The sequence below is a fragment of the Erinaceus europaeus genome, chromosome 15, assembly GCF_950295315.1.
Source record: "Erinaceus europaeus chromosome 15, mEriEur2.1, whole genome shotgun sequence".
NCBI classification, from domain to species: domain Eukaryota; kingdom Metazoa; phylum Chordata; class Mammalia; order Eulipotyphla; family Erinaceidae; genus Erinaceus; species Erinaceus europaeus.
Window position 1 is genome coordinate 45,913,961 of NC_080176.1, and position 18,137 is coordinate 45,932,097.

The 18,137-nt window shown below is 39.6% G+C and overlaps 1 protein-coding gene across 3 annotated transcripts in view; it reads right to left on the reverse strand.

Moving 5' to 3' along the window:
- Positions 1-18,137, reverse strand: part of B4GALT6 (beta-1,4-galactosyltransferase 6) — a 78,591-nt gene that overhangs the window by 38,769 nt on the left and 21,685 nt on the right. For 2 of the 3 annotated variants that reach the window (XM_007520928.3, XM_007520927.3), the window contains exon 3: positions 7,432-7,545. The exons of the other annotated variant lie outside the window; for it this stretch is intronic. In XM_007520928.3, coding sequence (XP_007520990.1) covers positions 7,432-7,545 — 114 coding nt within the window. The remainder of the gene's footprint in view (positions 1-7,431; positions 7,546-18,137) is intronic. 3 annotated transcript variants of the gene reach the window in all.

Below are 18,137 nucleotides of genomic sequence, written 5' to 3' on the forward strand. Positions count from 1 at the left end.
CTGAGAGAGAGGCACACAGGACCCTAAATCATATCAGATGTCAGGTTCAGGAAAAAAAAAACTAGTATAGTTATGGGCCCTTTGGAATATAACTAAAATAGGTCTACTAACTATCTACAAAACAGAGACCCTCCAGCTCTTCATAAGAACTATTCCAGCCTTTAGGTTCATGATTAGTCAACAATTTGTTTGGCTCTGTATGTTAACTCATTTTTCAGCCACCAGGTTCCAGATGCTACCATGATGCCAACCTGACTTCCCTGGACAGACAACCCCACCAATGTGTCCTGAAGCCCCGCTTCCTTAGAACCCCGCTCAACTAGGGAAAGAGAGAGACAAGCTGGGAGTATGGATCAACCTGCCAATGCCCATGTTCAGTGGGGAAGCCAGACCTTCCACCTTCTGCACCCCATAATGTCCCTTGGTCCATGCATTCAAAGGGATAAAGAATAGGAAAGCTATCAAGGGAGGGGATGGTATAGGGAGTTCTGGTGGTGGAAATTATGTGGAGTTATACCCCCCTTATCCTATGGTTTTTGCCTTTTTATAAATGAAAATTATATTTTAAAAAAAATTTAAAGAATAGGAAAGCTATCAAGCGAAGGGATGGGATATGGAGTTCTGGTGGTGAGAATTGTGTGAAATTGTACCCCTCTTATACTATGATTTTTGTCAGTTTCCTTTTTATAAATAAAATTTTTTTTACAAAAATCAAACTTCTGTATAAAAAGTGCAGGGCTTCTGCTCCCACTCAACCTGAATGGATATCTAGAAACTCATGGAACTTATGTAGCTCTCGGTTTGATTAATCCTTTATGCAGGGTCCTTTATCTCCCTGCCAAGCTTCATTTTCTACCTATACCTTCCCCAAATACCTATCCTATCATGACAGACTACTATTCTCAGTTCCCAGAATAAACAGCCTCTCAGTTTGACTCAGCTGCAATGTTCTCTTCTCTCTGGTCTCCTTTTCCCCCATAGAATGAATTGTTGACTTCCTTTTTGTCACACAGTAGGCCCTTCACAATAGTCGGTGGACGCCTTTCTCTTAGTGTGTCACGTACCTTAGCTGGTAGATTCTGCAGCATCATATTTAGCTTGGTTTTTCCTCTGCCTACCCTTAGAAACAATACCAGGATCACTGCTGTTAATGCTCAAAAATTCTTAATACTCTAAAATGGCTCCCACATCTCTATCTTTAAAACACACACACACACACACACACACACACACACGAATGCTAGCTTGTTAACTGGTTATATTAGGCATCATTTGAGTGCTGAGCCTTACTTACTTACCTTTTCTGTTTGCTGGGTTTCATTTACATTAAACCCATCCTGTAGTTTTTTGTTACGTTCAAAAGTTTAAGAACTATAGACACTGTCAGGGTTAAACAGAAGGAAAAGTATTCTGCATAACTAAAAGTAACTGCAAGTGTATTCTATTAGAATAAGAATTCTAAGATAGAGAAACTACAGGTAATTTTAACTTTATTTAAATGCAAAATGGACAAGTGACATTTTCCATCTCTCCCATACCCAGAAAAATCAAAACATTTTACTTTTAGCACTAGATAAAGTAAAATTTCTATTTGAATGTTAGCATGGAAAGTCTCACAAAAATTTAATAAAGCTGAAAGTAGCTCTGTCCTCCAAAGAATGCATTAATGCTAACTGTAAGCCCCTCAGCAATGAGAATAACCTCTTTTACTATCAGTCACTATCAGCCCACCCCATCGCCTGGGGCCCTAGTCGGGGAGTCCTGAGATTCCCAAACAGACATGATGGGCCTAGACCTTGAATAAATCCCTCTCTCCATTGTTACTGGTCATCTCTATCAGGAACAACACAATAGACCCCTTTGTGGACCCCCACAAGACCTTGCCCTCAACGACGATCAGTAACAGTAGAGAATGTTCATCTTCTGAACGGACGCTGGACAACATATTCTATGTTCCACCTGGGGAAGATGGGTCCTGAAATCAGGGCAGCTTGGAATATACATACTCATGTCCACAGAATGTGAGCTCAGACCTACAAGGATGCAGAGGTCACATAGGCTTCTAAGCTGAATCCCAGATGAGATCAAACTGATGAGGTTTACAGTCAACAATACTTATACACCTTTCCCATATTTGGGAGCTACTCTCTTCCCTGATCCAGCTTTCTGGTCTTTTTTGCAACCATGACATCATCTCCCCAGACAATAACTTGGATCCACCTGCATATCAGATTTCAGGCTCAGGGGTGGGGGGGAACCACTAGTATAATCACAGGCCCTTTGGAAAAGAACTAAAATAGGCCTACCAGCTATCTACAAAATGGAGATTCCCCGCCCCCAACTCTTCATCTGCACTACTCCAGCCTTTACATTCATGATTAGAAAACAACTTGTCTGGCTTTATATGTTAGCTCTCTTTTTAGTCACCAGGTTCCAAATGCTACCATGAAGCCAACCAGACTTCCCTGGACACACAACCCCACCAATGTGTCCTGGAGCTCCACTTCCCCAGATCCCTGCCCCACTAGGGAAAGAGAGAGACAGACTGGGAGTATAGATCGACCTGTCAACTCCCATGTTCAGCGGGGAAGCAATTACAGAAGCCAGACCTTCCATCTTCTGCATCGATAATGACCCTGGGTCCATACTCCCCGAGGGGTAAAGAACAGGAAAGCTATCAGGGGAAGGGATGGGACACGGAGTTCTGACAGTGGGAATTGTATGGAGTTGTACCCTCTCTCTTAGCCTATGATTTTGTCAGTGTTTCCTTTTTATAAATTAAAAAAAAAAAAAAAAAAAGAAATAACAGGAAACACATCTGCAAAAAAAGGGGGGAGAGGGGCTAGGGAAAGTATATAGTGGTCCTGCACCAGACCTGCATGCTTGAGACCCCAGAGTTACACAACTTCTATCCCCAGCACCAGAACCACTTCATGTCTTAAATGAGCAACGCTGTTGTCTCACTCTGATGGGAAAAAAAGAATTGTTTTAAATAAATTCTCATAATGTGTGAAAAAAATTATTATCTTTACTTAATGGAATAAAAATTCTCATTCTTATGCAAAATTCCTTTCATTTTTATTTGGAGAAGGGTTACATTCAGTTTCTTTGTTGTTGTTTTTACCTGGGCTTCACCACTCAGGGCTGGACTTCATTCATATGTTTTGTGTGATAATGTAACAAGATTTTTTTACACATCTGTATGTGTATTGTTATATTATTCTCTATAACTGATAACAAAAATCTTGTAAATTAAAAATAAAGAGTTCATACCTAAGTATAAAATGATATAACCCCAAGCTTCACATCTCATGATCACTGTAAAGCCTTACTCCATCATTCAAAGAAATGAGGAAAAAAATATCAAGATAATATTCATTGGATTTATGCCAGGGATATACCTCGGTGGTAGAATAAATGTTTCACATGTGAGAGACACTGGGTTTGATCCCTGGCACCCCAAAACAGCATAATGTATGAACAAAACATAGTTGTTCATATTATCTTCACAACACTGTATAGTGGACATTACCCATCTAGATGTTATACAGAGTTAGAGGCTACACTGCTCATGAAAGGACTTTGCTTAGATGGCTCCTACAGGCACCTCAGAAGAAGCTTCCTTGCGCTGACTGTGCCCAGAGATCTTTTCTAAGGATTTATCTCACAAAGGCTAAATGATCTACCAACCAAATGTTACTTTGGCCATAGCCAAAAAAAAAAATTGAACAAAGGCCTAGTGCTGGCCCCAATCCAATAGCCAACCTCCTTTTTAGAAAATGTAATCAGCCAAGCCAATGTGACCTTCTCTGGTGGAAAAAAGCAAGACTGAGAGGAGAAGCAATAACAGCAAGACATGAGAAGTAGCCAGCACACACTCTTTCAAGTACCATGACAGAGATATTAACCAGCATGAGACTGAAGGCAGAGTGCTAGCATGAAGGCCTGGCAGACAAATCTTTTAAACAGAGTTTAATTAGTACCCATAAAGCACTAATTAAGAAAATGGCAACTAAACTGAGAGCAAAAAGAGATCCTAAAACCATAAACCTTTGAATATGCAAATTATGAAATGAAATTATTGTAATCAATACTTCAACAGAACATTACTCACTGGTTTCTGTACTACACAGACAAAAACATTCATTTTTAGAAAGCCAAGGCTACAATAACAGATACAAGAAGCAGATAACCGCAAAATTCACAGTTTCATTATGGAACAGTAAGGAGACAGACAACAAGATTAAAATTAACTGAGAATGTTTGCTAATGCCATCTCTAAGGCCCCATGTCAGATTAATAAAATCAGAAATGTAGGGGTTTGACCCCAAAACTATAAAATCTGCCCAAGCTATTAAGTAGTCAGCAATGACTCCCACTATTACACACCAGTGGGGGCTAAACTATGGCCCAAAGATCACCAACATCAGCGACACCTGAAATCTAGTTAAAATGAAAATTCCCAGACACCCACCCCAGATCTTCTGAACTCTATCTGAAACTCTAAGGGTGGGGCCCAGCAACCTGCATTATACAAGACCACCTAAATGATTCTCATATCCCTTAGAGTCTAATAGCTATGGTTTTAGCTAATATTAAAATATCAATCTTTTATTTTATCATAGACACATAGTATCTATCAACAAAAATAGACTACATACATACATAGAGTTTTATGTCTAACGAATAATAAAAGCTAGTTTCTTTCTTAAAAAAACTTATGTAAAAACATAAAATGTGCATTTGATCACTCAAGACTTTGAACACAAAGATAAATGTTCCAAAGATGTTAACTTAAAATTTTAATTACAGGGGGTCGGGCGGTGGCACAGTGGGTTAAGCGCATGTGGCGCGAAGCGCAAGGACCGGAGTAAAAATCCCGGTTTGAGCCCCTGGCTCCCCACCTGCAGGGGAGTCGCTTCATAGGCGGTGAGGCAGGTCTGCAGGTGTCTATCTTTCTCTCCCCCTCTCTGTCTTCCCCTCCTCTCTCCATTTTTCTCTGTTCTATCCAACAATGAACAACATCAACAATGGCAATAATATTAACCACAATGAGGCTACAACAACAAGGGCAACAAAAAAGGGGGGGGGGATGACCTCCAGGAGCGGTGGATTCATGGTGCAGGCACCGAGCCCAGCAATAACCCTGGAGGGGAAAAAAAATTTTTTTTAATTATATAAAAAAATACAAAATATGCTTAAAATTGAGGGCTGAAAGGTATAAGGAAAAAAGCCAAAACCTGGAAGCAGCCCATGCATCAAACAACAGATGACTGGCTGAGCAAACTGTATTATATATATACACAATGGAATACTGCTCAGCTGTTATAAATGGTGATTTCACCGTTTTCAATCCATCTTGGATAGAGCTTAAAGGAATCATGTTAAGTGAGATAAGTCAGAAAGAGAAGAATGAATATGGGATGATCTCACTCACAGACAAGTTGAAAAGTAAGAACAGAACAGAAAACATAAAGTGGAATTTGGACTAGAGTTGGTGTATTGCACCAAAGTAAAAGACTGGGGTGGGGGAAGGGCTCCAGTTCTGGAATATGATGGCAAAGGAGGACAAAAGGAGGAGTGGGGGTTAAAATGTTATATGGAAAACTGAGAAATGTTACACATGTACAAACTACTGTATTTTACTGTTGACTGTAAGCCATTAATCCCCCAGTAAAGAAAAAAAAAAACTTAAAAAAAATAGTAACTGTGGCTTCTAAATGATTGCAGTGCTTTTTAATAATGATAAAATATTCATAATTTTGAATAAGTAGTGTCTTAAGCCTTAGTTCATACTATACATAAAAGATAAACATTATTATAAAATCAATGGAAGGAAATAAAAGTGAAATTATTAAAAGAAATAAACTGGAAGGAGACATTAAAGTATTTGTACAGTCTTGTGATAAAGAAATCTTAAGGCAAAATAAACAAAAACCTTAAAGAAAGTGTGTGTTACCTCTGACAATAATAAGCCCCTATAATAAAAAAACACCATAAGCCAAATAAAAAGAGAAGTCAGGAACTGTTAAAAAAAAAAAAAAGATATTACAACATACATAGCAGACAACAGTCATTGCTGTAAAATATGTCAGAATTCTCACCGATCAGCGTTACAAAAACCAATTAACCATTAAGTAACTGGCAAAGCATATGACAGAGCAAGTCACAGGAGAAAAATTTCAAAACATCTCGAAACACATAAAAGGCTGCTCAAACTCACTAGTAATGAGGAAGGTGAAAATTGAAAAAGGGTTATTTTTATATACAATAATAGCAGAAATAAAGAAACTATAAGATTAGGAAGGGGGGGAAGGAAATGTGTCAGCATGAAAAAAGATGATTCATGCTTAGCTACTTAAGACAATAATGGGTGCAGGTGTCTTGGAGTACAACTAAGTCAACCTAAACAGCGAGCTTACTTGTAGGTCTGATTCTCAAGCACATACAAACAAATATACACAGGGGAATCTACACGGTATTATTCATCACAACGCTGTTTTGTAATAAGGACAAAAAAAAATGGAAACAACCTGAATTCATCAGCAAGGAGAAGGGTAAATAAAATGTATTCAAAGAAGTATTATACAATAGTTAAGGAGTATAGATATGGGGGCTGGGCAGTGGCACACAGATTACAGTGCACAAGGATCCAGGTTCGAGTCCCTGGTCCCCACCTGCACCGGGAAAGCTTCACAAGTGGTGAAGCAGGGCTGCAGACATCTCTCAATCTCTCTCCCTTCCCTCTTGATTTCTGGCTGTCTCTACCCAATAAATAAAGACAATAAAAAAATTTAAAGACATATAGATATATGTGTATCAACAAGGGGAATTCTCTAATAAAAGAAACAAGTCACAGAATGAAATCTACCTTTAAGAGCATATATTAAGACCTTTGGAGCATTATAATTTTCTTTTTTTAAAGAATTTATTTATTTATTCATGAGAAAGATAGGAGGAGAGAAAGAAAGAACCAGACATCACTCTGGTAACATGTGCTACAAGGCACTGAACTTGGGACCTCACGCCTGAGAATCCAATGCTTTATCCACTGTACCACCTCTTAGACCATGCATTATAATTTTCTTCCAAGTCATGTATCTATGTAAAAATAATTTTAGAGATCAGAGTTTAGCTGAGTGGTAGAGCACAGACTTCTCATATGTAAGGTATCAGATGAATCCTCAGAACCAAGAGCAGTAGTAGTTCTTTAAAAAGTCTTTAACAACACACATCAAACTCACAGGAGAGAAACTATGGATAAGGCATAAATAAGCTTTTTCATCAGCTTTTTCATCCTCCTCCTCCAAAAAATAAAAAATTCAAACAACATGCTACATAAGATGAGCATTTAGTACCCACAGTAATGAACTGAGACTCGTGGAATTTATTATAATTCAAGTAGGTAAGTCAACATTAGATGGCACTTACTCATGTAAGGCAGTTTTTCTGGGCAAGGGAGATATGGTGAATATGTGAAGTTTTCCGGAAGATATGTTGTTGTTTGAACAAGATAATCACTTGAATTACTGCCTTCAGGGTAATCTTGGAGAGAGAAAGAGAGAAATTACAACCAAAAAAATTGCCTTTCTCTTTGTTCCTAGTATGAAGTACGTCACCATCACTGTGAGAAGACCCACAAAACAACATGTACAGAAGCACTTGAAAGCAATTATCTATGAAGAACTAGAGGAAAGCCAAGCACAGCTGTGGTAGTGACTCTCTCAAATCACCCCTCACTGCTGCCAGAACAGTCCTTGAAGCATGATTTCCCAAGGGAAAGCCTGGACAAATCTAGAAAGCAGTCTGGCCTGATCTGCGCGCGTGCACGCACAGACACACACACACACACACACACACACACACACACACACACACAGAGAACAAGCCCATTTACAATCATGTGAGAACACCTGCTCCCATCCCAGCCCTCAACTGAGCCAGTTAAGGGGGCGGTTTCTCACAGAATTTATTATAATTATAATAATTATAAGGGGGCGGGGGGGTGAAGCTCACCAGGAAATCCTCTATCCAACAGCCAAGAGTTGTGGTCTGGACACACACCCACAACACATTGCTAACATCCACACAGCATAGGGTGGGTGTGATATCTTCTCACATCCCACACTTCAACTGAGAATTACTAACTCGGACTTACTTCTGTAATAGAGCCCATTTTAAGTCTTTAAATTAGTCATTTCTCTGCAACAGGAACACAATGCCTTGGGGAGTCCTGGAGCTATTATTAAATTAAACTCATCTTTCCACTTGGAGCGCCAAAGTCAAATGCTGTATTCAAAATCTGGTTTTGTGATACAGGGCAAAGGTGCAATGCAGCTTCTCACTGAACTTACCTCATGTTGCCACTTTTCAGATTCTATAAGACAAATGTATTAAGTGCTCAGAACAATTCCAGGTCCATATACACATTCACTAACAGTACCTATAAGTGACCGCATTAGAGATAAGCACCTGACACAACATGGGACAATCACAACCCTAGGATTTTTTTTTTTAACTCATATCATGTTTCATCCCCTTCTAGAACAAAATTCTGAGATACAAATCTGGGAACTCTGACTTGGCAGCTTCCTGCTTGGAATAAGAAGCTGAAAACATCTGACTAGCCTATTGTACCCAAGATCAAAATCCATGCACTCACAAAAAAAAAAAAAAAGAGAAAAGAAAAGAAAAAACAAAGCTCTGGCGCATGTTAGGAAAATGTGAAGATACTCATCTGTTCCAGTGTCACAGACAGTCCTATCTGAATGGGCCTGCTTGGAAAAAAAGAGAGAGAGAGAGAGAGAAAGAGAGATGGGTGGAGCCAAGATGACTTGGAGGCAGCTGCTGGCATGAGCTCCAACAAGCAGCACCCTCTCACCTAGGATTCGCTGGAGAGGGTAGGATACTGGGCCATCAGCAGGAGGGTGAATAAGGGGTCCTAAGTGTGAGACTAAGGAGGGGTCCTATAGCTCACTCTTGGTTTAGAAAACAGAGGAAAAAGAATGGAAATCTTTTGATTATTTCTGAAGCTCACTCCTCCCCCCACACCCCAGAACCAGACCCTAGAGGGTGGACAGCCACTCCTAGCAGGTTTCCTGCTGAGCTATTTTCTTTACCAAGATTCCTGGCTCACCAGGGGTGTCATTCCAATCCTTTTCCTTTTTGATTTCCTTCTTTTTTTTTTTTTTTCCTCTAAGTGGCTGGAGCTCTATTTAAGTGACAAAATATCTGACCAATCAGACCTGGGGTTTTTGTTTTGTTTTGATACTTCTTATAATTGGCTGTCTTTGCTCAGGCTGCCTGAGCCAATCTGGAGCCGTCAAAGCTGCAGACTGACTGCTAGGATTTTTTTACTCTATTATATTTTACTATTACTATTATATATATGTGTGTGCCCTTTTTCCCCCTGCTTCTTCAGGTTGACCAAAATTAACTGTTACTGTTTTTTCCATTGCTAGATGACTGGGTGTCCTATCCACTGTGAGAGGAACTTGTTTCACTCTACGTCTCCCCTCCACTTTCCTCTCCTTTTTCCCTCCTCCTAGCTAATTTAAAAAAAAAAAAAAAAAAAAAAACTCTTTCCTTTCACTGCTCTTTTTTTTTCTTGTTCTTTTCTTCCTTCCTCCTTCTTTTGCTTTCTGAATTCACTGATTCTCGTTTGTGAATTATTTTGGAAAAGAAATCTGACTCAGAGTGGACTGTGTGTGTCTCTCTTCTCTACTTCTCTTTCTCCTCTTGCTATCCCTAGAATTTTCAGTGGACAATATATTTGCATAATTGTCTATTCTTGCTTTCTCTTTCTTTTTCTTTTGGATTTGGTTGCTATTTTTTCTTGGACTGGAGGTGTTGTTTGGCTAACTGCTATTGGTTAAACTGCATCAATACTTGCTTCAGTTACTATTGTTGTAATTTCTTAGGTTGGTGACTGCATTTGTCATAAAGGTATTTAGTATAGTGTTGCTTGTACTCAGAACACAACAACTGAAGAACACAGAACAGAAAAATAAAAAACACATCAATAAAAAAATGGCTAAATCAAGAGCAAATAAAACTGCTACCACAATGAATCAAGACAGGAGCCCAGAAGAAACCCCAAATCAGTCAGAAGTAACCATAGAAAAGAAAAGTATGCAAGCAATAGTAAACCTAATAATCACAGAAATGAAGACAACCATGGAGGAAAGGGCTATCAGAATTAGGGAAACAACAGATGAGACCTTCATGGAAAATACTAGCTACCTCGAGGTAATTAGAGAACTGAAAGCTGAAATAGCTGAACTAAAAGGTCAATTAGTAGAACAAGCTAATATTATAACTGAACTGAAGAAAGAAGCTGAGGGAAGGGAAAGTAGGCTAACAGAAGCAGAAAACAGAATTAGCCAGAGAGAGGACGAGCTACAGAAAACTAAGAAAGATGAAAAAGAGCTCAAAAATAGACTGAGAGACATTGAAAACAACAACAGAGACATATGGGATGACCTCAAAAGAAGTAACATTCATATAATTGGTCTGCCAGAGGAAGATAGAGAGGAAGAGGAAGTAAACATTCTAGAGGAAATAATAAAAGAAAACTTCCCAGACCTAAACAAGAGAAAGGACATTAAGATTCAAGAGGCCCAGAGAGTCCCAAACAAAATCAACCCAGACCTGAAGACACCAAGACACATCATAGTTACAAAGAAGTTAAGGATAAAGAAAGGATCCTAAAGGCTGCAAGAGAAAAACAAAAAGTCACATACAGGGGAAAACCCATAAGATTATCAGCAGACTTCTCCACTCAAACTCTAAAAGCCAGAAGAGAATGGCAAGATATCTATCGAGCCCTGAATGAAAAAGGGTTTCAACCAAGGATAATATATCCTGCTAGACTTTCATTCAAACTAAATGGAGGGAACAAAACCTTCTCAGACAAACAACAATTAAAGGAGGCAACCATCACCAAGCCCACCCTGAAAGAGGTCCTAAAAGACCTCTTGTAAACAAGAACATCACCATAGCACTTGCCATATATCACAGAAAATAAAAAAACTGTTGAATAATGGCACTACAATACATTATATCCACAATATCAGTAAGTGTCAATGAATTAAATTCACCCATTAAAAGGCACAGGGTGGGGAGTCAGGCAACAGTGCAGCAGATTAAGCACACACGGCACAAAGCGCAAGGACCGGTGTAAGGATCCTGGTTCGAATCCCTGGCTCCCCACCTGCAAGGGGGTCGCTTCAAGACCATGAAGCAGGTCTGCAGGTATCTATCTTTCTCTCCCCCTCTGTCTTCCCCTCCTCTCTCCATTTCTCTCTGTCCTATCTAACAATGATGACATCAACAACAATAACTACAACAACAATGAAAAACAAGGGCAATAAAAGCGAAAATATTAAAAAAAATTTGAGAAAATAAATTTTTTTAAAAAGGCACAGAATAGAAGAAACACTTGAGGCAATCTAAAAGTTTCTAAATGTTGTTTTTAGTGTCTTAGTGTCTAAGAAACAAAGAGCCTCTGTCGAACTCTGGTTGTTGTGATTTTGTCCCTTGGCTTCAACAAAATATCCACCTCAAAGAAGAGTGAATATAGTCATTTTTATTAGATGTTCCTTTTTTTTTTTTTTTGGTCATGATCAAGACTTTACCACTCCAGGATGACTTGTCCACATAGAAATGGACAGAGATAAGAAGGAAGAGACAGAGAGTGAAAACCACAGTACCCAAGACTTATTCAATTGAATGGACGCCAGTCTCAAACCTGGGTCTCACAAATGGCAAAGCAGTGCACTATACAACTGAAGTATTTTATCAGCCTCATTATATGTTCTTAATTGAAACTTCTATTGAAAAAGACAGCCAGTAATTTTTAAAGGATGCTAGAATTCCCAAGATCAAAAAGTCTTTCAAGGCTTTTGCTTTACGTTCTATGTTCCAACACTTCTTTGTAATTCTACCATATGGGCACTCCAAGAAGATGTACTGTGTATATACTGCGAGGTGCAAGGGTGACAATCCAATATCACACCTATCTAGAGTAATCTGCCCCAATTTCAGACCAAAAAAAAAAAAAATGCTGATCTATGCAGTATGAGATAACCAAGAAAGGACTTTGAAACAGCTATGTTTGTTACCTACACAGATTAACCCAGAATCTATTTCAAGTAAGTACAAAGGAGTAGGAGAGAAAACAGTTATAGACATATGTTCTTTAAACTACTCAAATATTTGTTAACAAAGGTGAGATTATGGAGTAGGGGGCATGACCAAAAGTAAGTCTTTGCAAGTGGAAGTGTGTTTTAGAGGTGGACTGTGATCTCAGGCAGGGAAGTTATGTTGAAATACCTGTAAGGTGTCTCTCTGTTTCTTTCCCTTTCTTTCCCTTCCCTCTTAACTTCTCACTATATCTACCCAAAAATAAATAAAATATTGAAACAGTTAAAAAAATAGAAATAAAAGGCACAGAGTGGGAGGATGGATCAGAAAACACACCCCAATCATATGCTGCTTGCAAGAATCCCACCTGACCCAACAAGACAAACACAGACTTAAAGTGAAAGGATGGAAAACTATCATACAGGTTAATGGACCACAAATAAAGGCAGGAACAGCCATTCTTATCTCTGACACAATAGACTTTAAATTAAATAAAGTAATAATAGATAGGCAAGGGCATTACATAATGATTAGAGGATCAATCAACCAAGAAGATTTAACAATTATTAACATCTATGCACCCTATGAGGGACCATCTAAATACATCAAAAACCTACTGAAAGAACTACAAAAATACATCAATAGTAATACAATAATAGTGGGAGACTTTAACAACCCACTCTCACACTTAGCTCAGCAAAGCAGAGAATCAACAAAGAAACAAGATAATTAAATGAAGAGATGGACACAGAATGCCAACCCTTCACCCTCATTACTTGGATGAGACCTTTCCTTTTGTAGGATTCTCTAATTCCATGCCAGGAGGTTCACTTCCTAACAAAGTCCCAAAACCTAGATATAGACCAGGTCACATAAGACAGAGCATATGTTCACATGTATCCATAAATTAGGGCAAAATAAATACCTGAAAGCAAAAATACACAATAATCTGTAGTGAGTCAGTATCAAGTTCATAATGAAATAGTGTACTTAGATACCCTCCTCACCTACTTCCTATTACAGTTGTCTCACTCACTCCAAAGCTAACATTATCAAAGCAAGGACTGCAAAAGCTGAATAAGGGTAAGAGACTGGCATACTTTAACGATGACTCTTTAGTCACTATCAGGCCACTCCATCAGCTGGGGTCCTAATCGGGGAGTCCTGAGATTCCCAAACACACTTGATGGGACCTCAAATAAATCCCTCTCTCCATTGTTACTGGTCATTTCTATCAGGAACAACAAAACAGACCCTTTTGTGGGCCCCCGCAGGACTTTGCCCTCAACTTGGATCAACAATGGTAGAGAAGGGAGAATGTACAACATACTCTATGCCACACCTGAGGAAGATGAGTCAATATTGGGGCAGCATGGAATGTTCATACTCATGACCACAGAATGTGAGCTCATATCTAGAGAGATGCAGAAGTCACATAGGCTCCTAAGCTAATTATGGACCCCAGATCACATCAAATCGATGGGGTTTACAGTCAATATTTATACCCCTTCCCCATAACCCTGATCCAACTTTCTGGTTCTTTTTCCAGCCATGGTATCATCTACCCAGACAATAACTTGGATCCACTGGCATATAAGATTTCAGGCTCAGAGGCAAAAAGAAAAAGGAAGAAAAAAAAACTAGTATAGCCACAGGCCCTTTGGAATTTAACTAAAATATGCCTACTAGCTATCTTCAAAATGGAGGACCCCCCAACTCTTCATCTGCACTATTCTAGTCCTTAGGTCCATGACTGGCCAACAATTTTTTTGGCTTTGTACGTTAACTCTCTTGTCAACCACCAGGTTCCAGATGCTAGCATGATGCCAACCAGACTTCCCTGGACAGACAACCCCACCAATGTGTCCTAGAGCTCCAATTCCCCAGAGCCCTTCCCCACTAGGGAAAGAGAGAGACAGGCTGGGAGTATGGATCGACCTGTCAATGCCCATGTTCAGCAGGGAAGCAATTACAGAAGCCAGACCTTCCACTTTCTGCATCAATCATGACCCTGGGTCCATATTCCTAGAGAGTTAAAGAATAGGAGAGCTATCAGGGGAGGGGATTGGATACAGAGTTCTGGTGGTGGGAATTGTGTGAATCTGTACCCCTCTTATCCTAAGGTTTAGTCAATGTTTCCTTTTCATAAATAAAAAAAAAAGAAAAAAGGAAAAAGGAAAAAATATATATAACTTCAAAGAGAGGCTTGTAGGTGCTGGTGGTCAGCCAGCACAAGGCTGGAAGTCAACTCACCTACCTAACATTAAGAGTTAACTCCTCTCAGTAAAGAAAAGTGGGAGGATCCTGGAACTTGAAGTATGTGGAAAAAAGGTCAAAAGAAAATAAACATCTCACCAGTACACCTTTGCTTAACATAAATATTCATTCATCATGAAAGCCAGCAGCCTGAGAGGCAGCAGAGCACTTCAGAGAAGACACATGCACCACACTTCTAGGTCTATGAGGTTGGTCAGATTTATGAGGGGTCTGGCACCCAGAAAGAAAAAGAAGCTGAAGGAGAGGGTCGAATTCAAAGGGACTACATGAAAGTCTAGTGATGAATTTGATAGGGCATCAGTAAGAATTACAAAAGAAACCAGCATTCTAATAATAAGGGTCCAATGATGGTACAATTCCTAAAGTCACTAGAAGGTGGGAAGGGCTAATCAGAGAGAGAGAGAGAGTGTTAATGTGTGTGCGCGCACACCTCCAGGGTTATAGCTGGGGCATGGTGCCTGCACTATGAAACCACTGCTCCTGTGGCTGTTTTTTTTTTTTTTTTTGGATAAGACAGAGAGAAATTGAGAGGGGAGAGGGAGGTAGAGAGAGAAAGATAAGACACCTGCAGACTTGCTTCACCACTTGTGAAGAGACCCCACTTGCAGGTGAGGAGCCAAGGGCTCAAACCAGGATCCTTGCACCAATCCTTGGGTTTCGTACTATGAGAAATAGCTTACTTGGTAGGATGTGTCCCTTGCCATAATGCACCCAGGCTTGAGCCTTGGCATCACATGGGTGATACCATGGCATTGTGGAAGGGCTGGTGTTGAGGTGTTCCTCCCTGTGTCTTTTTTTTTTATTATTTTTTTTTATTTTCCCTTTTGTTGCCCTTGTTTTTCATTGTTGTTGTAGTCATCATTGTTAGATAGGACAGAGAGAAATGGAGAGAGGAGGGGAAGACAGAGGAGGAGAGAAAGATAGACACCTGCAGATCTGCTTCACCTGTTGTGAAGCGACTCCCCTGCGGGTGGGGAGCCAGGGGCTCGAACTGAGATCCTTACGCCGGTCCTTGCAGTTTGCGCCACATGTGCTTAACCCACTGCGCTACTGCCCAACTCCCCTCTCTGTGTCTTTTTGTTTCCTTCTGTTTGCCTATCTGAATGAAGAAGCAACCCAGTGTAGTTCAGGTGTGAGGCCCAAGCTCCACACACAAATAAAGTCAGTCATTTGGTTTTCTCCTGAGACTAGACCCTACAAAGGAAGCAAGGTTAAGTGTTTTTGCTAAAATGTCTCGAAAGCTTAAAATTTCGGTGAGTTGGATGTGAGATTACAGACTCATAGCCAGGCAGTTTAGACAAGGGGTCTAAGCATTAGTAACAAGAAACAGTAAATTATGAAGAGAAAGAATGTACTTTCATTTTAAGTTTGTTATTTGACATTGAGAAATTACTTTCAGTATTGCAGGAAAATGTTAATATTTTCCCTGAGGTTATAAGAAAATGAATTTTTGTAACACATAAAAGCAGTAAATTTCCTGAGATGAGGGACAGAAAGACATGGAGAGCTCCCACCAGTATGTCTCTGCCACCCATATCTTTTATTAGACTTCATCTTTCACAAAAGCAACCATGTACAGCTTTTTTAAAATGTCAAGTTAAAAAAAAAAAAAGTATAAGGTGGAGGTAGATAGCATAATGGTTGTGCAAACAGAGAGGCTCCAAAGTCCCAGGTTGATCCCCCACACCACCATAAGCCAGAGCTAATCAGTGCTCTGGTAAAAATAAAATAAAATAAATAGATAAAAATTTAAAAAGTATAAAGACAGGAAAACAGTTGTCTACTTTCTTGTTTTATTATTTTTAATTTCTTTATTGGGGAATTAATCTTTCTTATTTTAATGTGGCCTTGGGGAATAAATGAAGGGCTTCTCACATGAAGACCAATGAATGGCTTTCTGGGCCCAATTGTTTCATTTTGTTGTTGTTGTTCTAGTTTATTATTGTTGTTATTGAGGGCATCATTGTTAGATAGGACAGAGAGAAATCGGGAAAGGAAGGGAAGACAGAGAGGGGGAGAGAAAGATAGACACCCGCAGACCCGCTCCACTGCCTGTGAAGTGACTCCCCTGCAGGTGGAGAGCTGGGGGCTCGAACTGAGATCCTTAAGCCAGTCCTTGCGCTTCATGCCACGTACACTTAACCAGCTGTACTACCGCCTGACTCCCTGTTTCATCTTTTTTATGAGAGTTAGTGATCAAGTGAACAAGGGGAGAAAGATACCACAGCATCATTCCACCATGCAGAGTTCCCCAGATATTACTGTCCAAGATGCTGTTACATAGTACTGGACTCAAACACAGGGTTTGGAACATGTTGAAGCAGGAGTGCTACTGTGTAAGTTTGTCTACTGGTCTCTCATTTTCTCTAAAATTCTGGTGCTAAGTACATTCCTCTTAGCCACCAATGGCAAAAGGATCTCAATTCATAGGTGCACATACAGAATTGTGACCATAGTCTCAGCACTATGTTCAGAAAGTACTGTGGAAAGTTGATTCACCCCATCACCAGTCTGAATACCTTTTGCAAGTTCAATTAAATTGTCTTTGGTTTCTAACATCTAGTGAGACATCAACAATGAAGTAGGAACATACTGTAACACTTCAAAACTGAAAATATAATCATGATTTAAGTTTGGGGAAGCTTTACTGTAATAAATCCATAAAGTTATTTCTACATAAGTGGTTAGGTCCATCTTGTCTAATCACTGTTTTCAAAACTAGTATTACTTTTTAAAGGTTACGCAAAATATACGCATTTGAGACTAACCCACTATAACTACTGCAAAACACAGACATTATTTCATCTAATGAAAGGATGAAAAAGCACAGTGAATTATGAGTCCCTCTTCTCTTTTTCTTTTCTCCCTTCGTGAGTCACAGGGGAATAGAGTAAAACTACTGTACAAGCCCCCTACTCAGCTTTGACTGGGCCTTATAAAGAGGGGGAGGGAGAGAGAGAGGAGGGGAGGGGGGGAGGGGAGGGGGAGGGGAGGGGAGGGGAGGGGAGGGGAGGGGAGGGGAGGGGAGGGGAGAGGGTGGGGAGAGCTCTCAAGGGTTTTGTTTTTCTTTGAAAAGGGCAATGAGAAACTGGTAAGGGAAACTAGTAACGAGAGGTCTGCTTTGATTACCACTACTTTGTCCTGTCTGCCTGAGACCATGCACTCATCAGGTAAAGGAGTGTTCTGGGTTCATTCTGACAACCTGTTTGCACTGAAGCACTCTCATTATTTGCTTCCCTAATGATTGGCTGAAAACACTGTATTTTTGTAATTTGACTGTGTAGGGACACAAGGCAAGTGCACCCTAGATTCTGTGATCCTTAAATAAAATATCAGATATTTGTTTCAGAAAGTTAGGTACAAGCTTAAAAAAAAAAAACAGAACCTAAGACCAAATATATTTATACTATCACATACTATTTGCCAGTAAGAGTCAAAATCTTTGTAAGCCGTTTTTACTGGCATACAATACTGTGTTAGATTTGGCTGTACGGCATACTGATCTGATATGTGTATATTTTAAAAATGATTACTACAATGATTTGTTTAGTGCTTCTCACCTCACATAGTTGTAAAGTGTTTCCCTTGTGATGAGAACTTTTAAATATCCGATTTTAAAATGAGTGAGTACATGTTAATAAGTTAGCCCCTAGAGTTCAATTAGCTCATTACACATCTTAGTAGCTATTATTTCCTTTTTGTTGATAATGTTGGTA